Consider the following 8040-nt stretch of genomic DNA (forward strand, 5'->3'; position numbering starts at 1 on the left):
ACAGACACACACACACACAGCCATTCCTCACAGTCTAGGTCTGTCCAAAGTCAGACTATCCACACAGGAAGAATATTTAAGGTCAATATATTTCTCATTAACCCTAGCTTTCCCAGGAAATATTTGGAAGTGACCAAGAGCCAGAGTTAAACGCATTAAGAGAAAACAACCATGAGCTATACATGAGTGTGGGAGCCTACTGTCTCTGGGACCTGGGACTGGACCAACATGTGAGGGATTATGTAGATTAAGTTATCTTCTGAATATGCCTCTGAGGAATATTCTTGTTTAGATTAAGTTTTTAAAAAAAGAAACAAACAAACAAACAAACAAAAAACAAATAAACAAACCCACCCTAAGATATCACACCATGAGATATCACTTCATGGGTGTGGTAAAAAAACAAAAAACAAAAAACAAAAAAACAAAAAACGAAAGCACCTGGGGAGGGGGGTACCTAGGGAGAGGAGGCTATCTGGAGAAAAGGCTATTTGGAGGGGTTTGGGGGGCGGGGGGGATGAGCAGGCTTCCTGACTGTGGATACAATGTAAGCAGATGTCTCATGGCATACCCACTGTGATGAACCATCCCCTCACATCAGAAGCCAGTGTAAATCCCTCCTTTCTTAAGATGCCTCTGTTTGGACATTTTTTTAGAAGAAGAAGAAAAATAGCTAACACAGCTTCCACATGAGGGAAGGGGTAAGTGAGGCTTCTTCTATCTGTCTTGCTTCCTTTACCCTGAAGATGGATGGGCCCTACACGACCTCAAGGGGTTGCCCACAGCCACGGGTGGCTGAGAGGACCTTAGGCATCACAATTTCCCATAGCCTGTACTTACAGCCTGCTATGGGCCCTCAGCAAGGCAGAGAGGTGACTCACCACACGCAAAGGCATGCTTAGACTGGCGTGGCAGTGTTGGAGACCGCACTGGGGTACAAAGTGAGCCAGGTAGTGTATTCCCTAAGCCATCCTTTCAAAGTATGCTAGGCTGGCCTTGAGTCCTAGAAAAATGATCAGAAAGCTAAATGCCCTGGTCAAGGTCTAGCTCATAGGTCAGTCCTTGGAAGTCTCATTCCAGAGTCTGAGCATTATAAACGGAGCACTCTGTTTGCCTAGCAAAGCCACCCAGAGGCTTCGGTCCCTCCACATTCTACTCAAGGGTGATAGGCCAAGTGACAGCTCTGGTTTTAGAGTAAAATATTGAGGCTTCCAAACCTCCAGGCAGCCTTTAGTCATGAAGTCATGCTCTTGGAGATGGCCTGTGCACTTCCTCTCTGTGGTAGAAGGACATGTGCTCCATCACTGGGCCTAAAAGGAGCTCCCTGGCAGATAAGCTATTCCATCCTGTCTAGAGACACAGGAGAATTCCAGACCCCAACACTGATGTGAAAACAACAACAATCCCATCCCTGGCAGGTGAGCCATTCCAGTCCACAGCTTCATGTTAATGGAGAGGAAGGAAGACAGCCCCTTCCTCCACAGCACTAGTTTAAAAAGAAAACACACACACACACACACACACACACACACACCCATAAAGCTTTTCACAACAAAGAAATCAATAAGTGTGGATTCACTGGGAGAAGGGGGGGAATGCTGACTTACAGGGTCTCCATCCTCTCCCCTGTGTCCTCTGCTACCTTTTGGACCTGAAGAACCCTAGGAGGAAAGAGAGAAGGCCATTGAACCATCCTCTGTCAGTACAGACTTGCAAAGTAAGTCATTAGGCATTCCAGGCTCACCCCCCCTCCCTTGAACATCAGATGGACTTTGGGCCACCAAAGCCACGGGTTGCAGAGAATCCAACATCTGCAGCTGGCCTTTTCTTGGCCTCATCTCTGATGAGGAGGAGATCCTCCTGGTGATGGATGAGGGTCCACTCTTATATCCATGGTCATCATTTTTAATACAGATTTTTATTGTTTTCTGTATGTGCTTGCTGGTTTTGTGTCAACTTGACACAAGCTAGACTCGTCAAAGAGGAGAGAGCCTCAACTGAGAAAAATGCCTTCCTAAGATCAGGCTGTAGACAAGCCTGGAGGGTGGTTTCTTAATTGCTGATTGATAGGGGAAGGCCCAGCCCATGTGGGTGATGCCACCCTGGGCTGGTGGTCCTAAGTAAGAAAGCAGGCTGAACAAGCCACAAGAAGCAAGGCAGTACGCAGCACCCCTCCCTGGTCCAGCCTATTTAAGTTTATGCCCCGACTTCCTTCAGTAGTAAACAGTAATATGAAAATATAAGCCAAAAAACCCTTCTCAAGTTGCTTTTCATCATGGTGTTTAATCACAGCACTAGCAACCATAAGACTATGTGCATGCGTGTGTGTTCGTATGTGTGTGTGTTTGTGTATGTGTATGTGAGTGTGTGTATGCATGTTTGTGTATGTATGTGTGTTTGTGTGTGTGCATGTTTGTGTGTGTATGTGTGTTTGTGTGTGTATGCATGTTTGTGTGTATGCATTTTTGTATGTGTGTTTGTGTGTATGCATGTTTGTGTATGTGTGTTTGTGTGTATGCATGTTTGTGTGTATGCATGTTTGTGTGTGTGTGTACATGTTTGTGTGTGTATGTGTGTTTGTGTGTTTGTGTGTATGCATGTTTGTGTGTGTGCATGTTTGTGTGTGTATGTGTGTTTGTGTGTGTATGTGTGTTTGTGTGTGCATGTTTGTGTGTGTATGTGTGTTTGTGTGTGCATGTTTGTGTGTATATGTGTATTTGTGTCTGTATGCATGTTTGTGTGTGTATGCATGTTTGTGTGTATGCATGTTTGTGTGTATGCATGTTTGTGTGTATGCATGTTTGTGTGTATGCGTGTTTGTGTGTATGCATGTTTGTGTGTATGCATGTTTGTGTGTATGTGTGTTTGTGTGTATGCATGTTTGTGTGTATGCATGTTTGTGTGTATGTGTGTATGCATGTTTGTGTGTATGCATGTTTGTGTGTGTATGTGTGTTTGTGTGTATGCCTGTTTGTGTGTGTGTGTATGTTTGTGTGTGTATGTGTGTTTGTGTGTATGCATGTTTGTGTGTGTGTGTGCATGTTTGTGTATGTATGTTTGTGTGTGTATGTGAATTTGTGTGTGTATGCATGTTTATGTGTATGCATGTTTGTGTGTTATGTGTGTTTGTGTGTATGCATGTTTGTGTGTTATGTGTGTTTGTGTGTATGCATGTTTGTGTGTGTGTGTGTGTGTGTGTGTGCACTCACACAGATGTACATGGGTGCAGGAAGATGTGGAATTCAGAGGAGGGCCCTTGGAGCTGGAGTTACAGATGGTTAAAAGCATCCTGATGTGCATGTGGGAACTAAACTCAGATACCTGGGCAAGCACCTGAGCCACCTCTCCAGCTCCATCCGTGACAAATCAAAAACACCTACAAAGGGCTCATCTGACTCTCTTCTGCTTTGATAAGAGCCATCTTTAAACTAAGCCATGTTCTGCAGGCCACAGTTTAGCGGCTTTGTTTACTTGTAACAAAGGTCTGTTGAGATTTGCTTTCTGTCCCTCTAACACAGATCTTTCTGTGCCCTGGAGCACAACTCTACTGACATGCAAGAGGAGAGGGTTCAATAAACGGAATGTCACAATTCAGCAAAACACTCTGTATAAATTATCCTTCAACACAGATAGCCAGAGCAGAAATCCTCAGCAAGGATTATAATCCTTTGGTTTTGGATGGAAGAGAAGGCACAGTAGGTAAAGATGTTCATTGCCACGCCTGGTGACCTGTGTTCAATTCCCAAAACTCCCAAAGTGGAAGGAGAGACCAGGTTACTGCAAGTCATCCTCTGCCCTCCACAGGTGCACCGCTGCACAGTCATACCCCCCCAACCTCCAAAAAATAAATAATTTGAGTCTTTTTGAAATATTGAGGGGAAGAAATGAAGGCTAAAATTGTTAAAATGAAAATACTTTTATCACAAAAAGTCCTTATACTCTGACACCTCAAATCCATTTGAAAACATACATGCAGTGAATACAATATAAATGCACTGTTTAATTGTTACAGTGACTTTTGTGCCATTACTTTATGTGACATCTGTGTAGGACATCACCCAGCCAAGAACTGAAGCATTGCCAGTCCCAGGCACAGGGCCACCCCATCACAGGCACTCAGAACCCACTACCCTAGCCCACATCAGGGGTACACTGTTAACTCTTAGGATAATACTTTCTGGACTGTAAAGATATGTCACTGCTTAAATATGCATTCTCAGAATAGATAGCCTCACTTTAATAACCTATCTATATATTCTCATATATACATGTGTGTGTGTATAACCATACTTATATATTCTCCTGCTTCATCTTTTCTACTTTCTGTGGTCATTACAATGTAGGTAAAAATTCATTCATGTTTTTAAATGAATGTAGTTCATCTGTTTGCATTGACATAGTCTTCCATTGAAAATGCCATGACGCATTTTCCCATTCTATTGCTCTGTGATTGATCTTCTATAATCCCGTCTTTTATTTTTGCAGCTTGGTCTCGTTTACTGTTGGAAACCCACAACCCTCTCCACTATTTGGACACTTTCAGACTATCTAAAGCATATTTAGAAAGTCTAAGTTGCAAACCCCCAAAACAGCCTTACTAGAGATATGGAAGAGAAAGGGGGAGCCGTTCTCAGCGTCAGCATCCAGAGTGAGCCCTTCTGATCCCAGTCCTATACTGTGGAAATTACAGAAAATGCCCAAGGCAATCACATTCTATCGAGCAAAGGTTGCAAATTCAACTGTTGCGTTTCAGCCCCACTCATAACAAAGCAAGGCACATTAGAGAAAAAAGAACCACAACCAAACAGCACCTTCGAGGCTTGGAGTCCCCGGGTTCCATGAGGTCCTGGAATCCCCGGACATTTACAAAATGTACAGCAGCAAGCCCTTTCTGCGATGTTTCCCTAGAGAGAGAGAGAGAAACGTTAAAGGAAGCAAAGTGGGACGATCCACGATCATCGGGGATCTCTCACATAAGAACCCTGTTCAGACACATCATATGCTACCTACAAACTCAGGCCCTGCCTTTGGGAGAAGGCTGCAAGTAATAAGGGGCTTTATGACTTAGACTGTAGAGAGAGTACCAGGCCAACAAATGGTGTGGGCAGCATCCCCACTCAAGGAACAACCTCAGCTAACGGGAAGGGTACAAAGCACATACATGGCCACAGGTCAAGTTAACTGGAGACATTGATTCCTACTTGACAATCTTCTGGAATTTCTATTGTACAAATTATTGGGAGCTGTTTAATGGCATTAGAGGCTGGCTGATCTATTGATACCCTAGGTATTCATTCAGTGACAGGACAATGGGAGGGAGGGTAGGAAAAAAAACAAATTATGATGTTTTGAGTGCAAATCAAAACTTTAAGGTAGCAGGGTGGTCGGGTGTCAGAGGCAGGTAGAGTATTTTGACTTGAGGCTAGTCTTGTCTACATAGAGAGTTTCGGGAGAGTTGGAGATACAAGGTGAGACTCAGTTGATAGATAAATAGATAGATAGATAGATAGATAGATGATAGATAGATAGATAGATAGATAGATAGATAGATAGATAGATAGACAACCATTAATGTTGTATTGTCTCATACCTAGTAGGATGGCTACTCTTCAAGAAAGGATGCAGTGAGGGAGTAGACAATGGGAAATGACAGGAAGGAGAGAAGGAAATAGAGGAGGAAGGGAACAAATAGAGGAGGAAGGGGGGAAACTAAACACATCAAGTGTCCAGGAAGATGTGAAGAAATCAGAACTTGTAAAACATGAAAAAGAGTAGACATGTTCCTCGAAGCACTAAACACAGAGTTATCATATTCCACAATGCCATTTGTGGGTACACACACAAAAAAACTGAACACTGGATCCTGAAGAGATGTTTGCTCATGCACGTTTATCACAGTGTCATTCACCTTTGCTAGGGGGTGGAAGTGACCTAAAGTGTCAGGGAAAAGGAGAATGGATAAACATAGTGCTGCAAAGGAGGGAATCCTGTCACGGGCTACAGCATGGCCAAGCCTTGGGGACAATACGCTAAGCCACTCCCAAGCAGACAAATGCTGCCTGAGGCCAATATAAGGGATCTTAAGCAGAGAAACTTTTAGGTACAGAGTGGAGTAGGGGCACTGGGCTCTGTAGAGTTGGGGCAGAAAGGAGTCATACAGCTAGCTGAGGATTTACAGGCTCCAGTCTTGTAAAATGGAAACGTCCTAGAGGTTTGAACAACAGTGTGCACACGAGCTAGTGCACTGGTCAGCGTTGACTGTCAACTTGATAACATTTATAGTCACCATGGAGACAAACCTCTGGATCTATCTGAGAGATTTTTCTCAAAAGGTTACTTAAGGTAGGAAGACCCACACTACATATGGGCTGCTGGAGCACCATCTCACAGGCTGGATAAAAAGGAGGAATCTAATTACAGTAGCACCCAACTCTGCTTCTGCACTGTAGATGCAGTGTGACTGGCTGCCTAAGGTTCCGGCTGCCTAAGGTTCCAGCTGCCTAAGGTTCTGGCTGCCTGAGTTTTCCCCGGCATGAAGAGCTGTATCCTCCAACTGCAAGTCCCAATAAACCCTTCCTGCCTTAGCTGCATTTTCCGGTAGTTTGTTCATAACTACCAGACAAGAAACCAATACAATCACATACTGTATTCTTCAAATTGCTGAGATAAGAAATACTACATTTCTACCATAATAACAAAACCCAAATGTAGTTAATAAGAAGCTTTTTAAAACTAATATCCAAAGACACGTCAATTTCAATGCTTGAGAACACTGGGGAAAATATAAGGTGACAGACTTTTGTATGTTTTAACATCCTACATGTCATGCATTTAACCTAATAGCACAAACAGCAGCCGTCTAGAAAGACAGAGATTCTAAGCAGGTTCTTGTGCTTGAGGTAACGAATAACTCACCAGGTACTGTGAGAGCGTCTTGCCCAGGTCTAGCATTCCAATGGTCAGCTGAGTCCTGTAGTCAAATCCTTTTCCAAATTCAAAGCTGGAAAACTCATCGTGACCGAATGTGTTAAGGGACACCACCAAGAGAGCATCGAGTCCTAGTTAGTAAAGGTCGCCCCGTGAGTAACCCAGGGGCTCACCCACTCGGTAAACATTATTCAAAAGCAGAACATGGAAGAGCCAATCAGCAGAGGAAGCAGGATCCCCGATATACCAACAGCAGACTCACCTGCATTTCTGAAATCTTGTTAGACTCTTGTCTCTGACTTAGCATGAAATATGCCCCCCACACCCCCAAAAAAAATCCAAGAGAAATTATTGATAAATCAACTGAAAAATGCCAGCAGAAAATAGTGTTCAATATCTCACACGAATTCTGATGCAACTCTTGGGCATTCAGATGTGATTTTTAAGAAGTGCATTGTTTATCTTTGGGGTGGGGGTCTGAACTTTCTGGAATACCTATTAAAACCAGTGATCCCCCAGGGTCCCCAACTCTGGGTGTTTCCTATCTCAGATGAATGTATCAGTTCATTCACTCATTCACTGATTCATTAATTCCTCCACTACCTGCTGACTCATCCATCCTGTCATTACACAAGCATTTGCTTCTTGGAGCCTGTTGTGGGCTGATTATTGTAATCTCCAGCATGACAAGATGAGCGGGCCAGGCACACTCCTTCCTGTGTCAGCGTTCGTGAACTAATTGATAAGACCGACAGAATCAGAAAACTCAGAGTTCTCTGGGAGAGAGCACCAAGCAATGAAGCAAGCTTTGCTTGATGTAATACTCCTGACAGTCTAAGGGGACATGGGAGGACAGTCTCAGGGATATGGGAGGACAGTCTCAGGGGATATGGGAGGACAGTCTCAGGGGATATGGGAGGACAGTCTCAGGGGATATGGGAGGACAGTCTCAGGGGGTATGGGAGGATCCTTGGAGAAAGTGGTGGATGGCTAAGCTGACTCTGAAGATGAATAGAAGTTGGTCAAAGGAAAGAACCAGGCGCTCTTCCGGTCAGAAAAGCACCGGGGCAGCTAGGACGCAGGGTCGGCTGACACTCGCCAGCTACCCACAAC

General features: G+C 44.0%; 1 protein-coding gene across 1 annotated transcript in view; it reads right to left on the minus strand.

The window, feature by feature from the left end:
• Col6a5 (collagen type VI alpha 5 chain) overlaps positions 1-8040 on the minus strand; it is a 105612-nt gene that overhangs the window by 60953 nt on the left and 36619 nt on the right. The window contains exons 11-13 of the mRNA XM_021172713.1: positions 6916-7058; positions 4812-4904; positions 1608-1661 (exon numbers count right to left, since the gene is read on the minus strand). Of these exons, the coding sequence (XP_021028372.1) occupies positions 1608-1661; positions 4812-4904; positions 6916-7058 (290 nt within the window). The remainder of the gene's footprint in view (positions 1-1607; positions 1662-4811; positions 4905-6915; positions 7059-8040) is intronic.

This window comes from Mus caroli, chromosome 9, assembly GCF_900094665.2.
Source record: "Mus caroli chromosome 9, CAROLI_EIJ_v1.1, whole genome shotgun sequence".
In the NCBI taxonomy this organism is placed as follows: domain Eukaryota; kingdom Metazoa; phylum Chordata; class Mammalia; order Rodentia; family Muridae; genus Mus; species Mus caroli.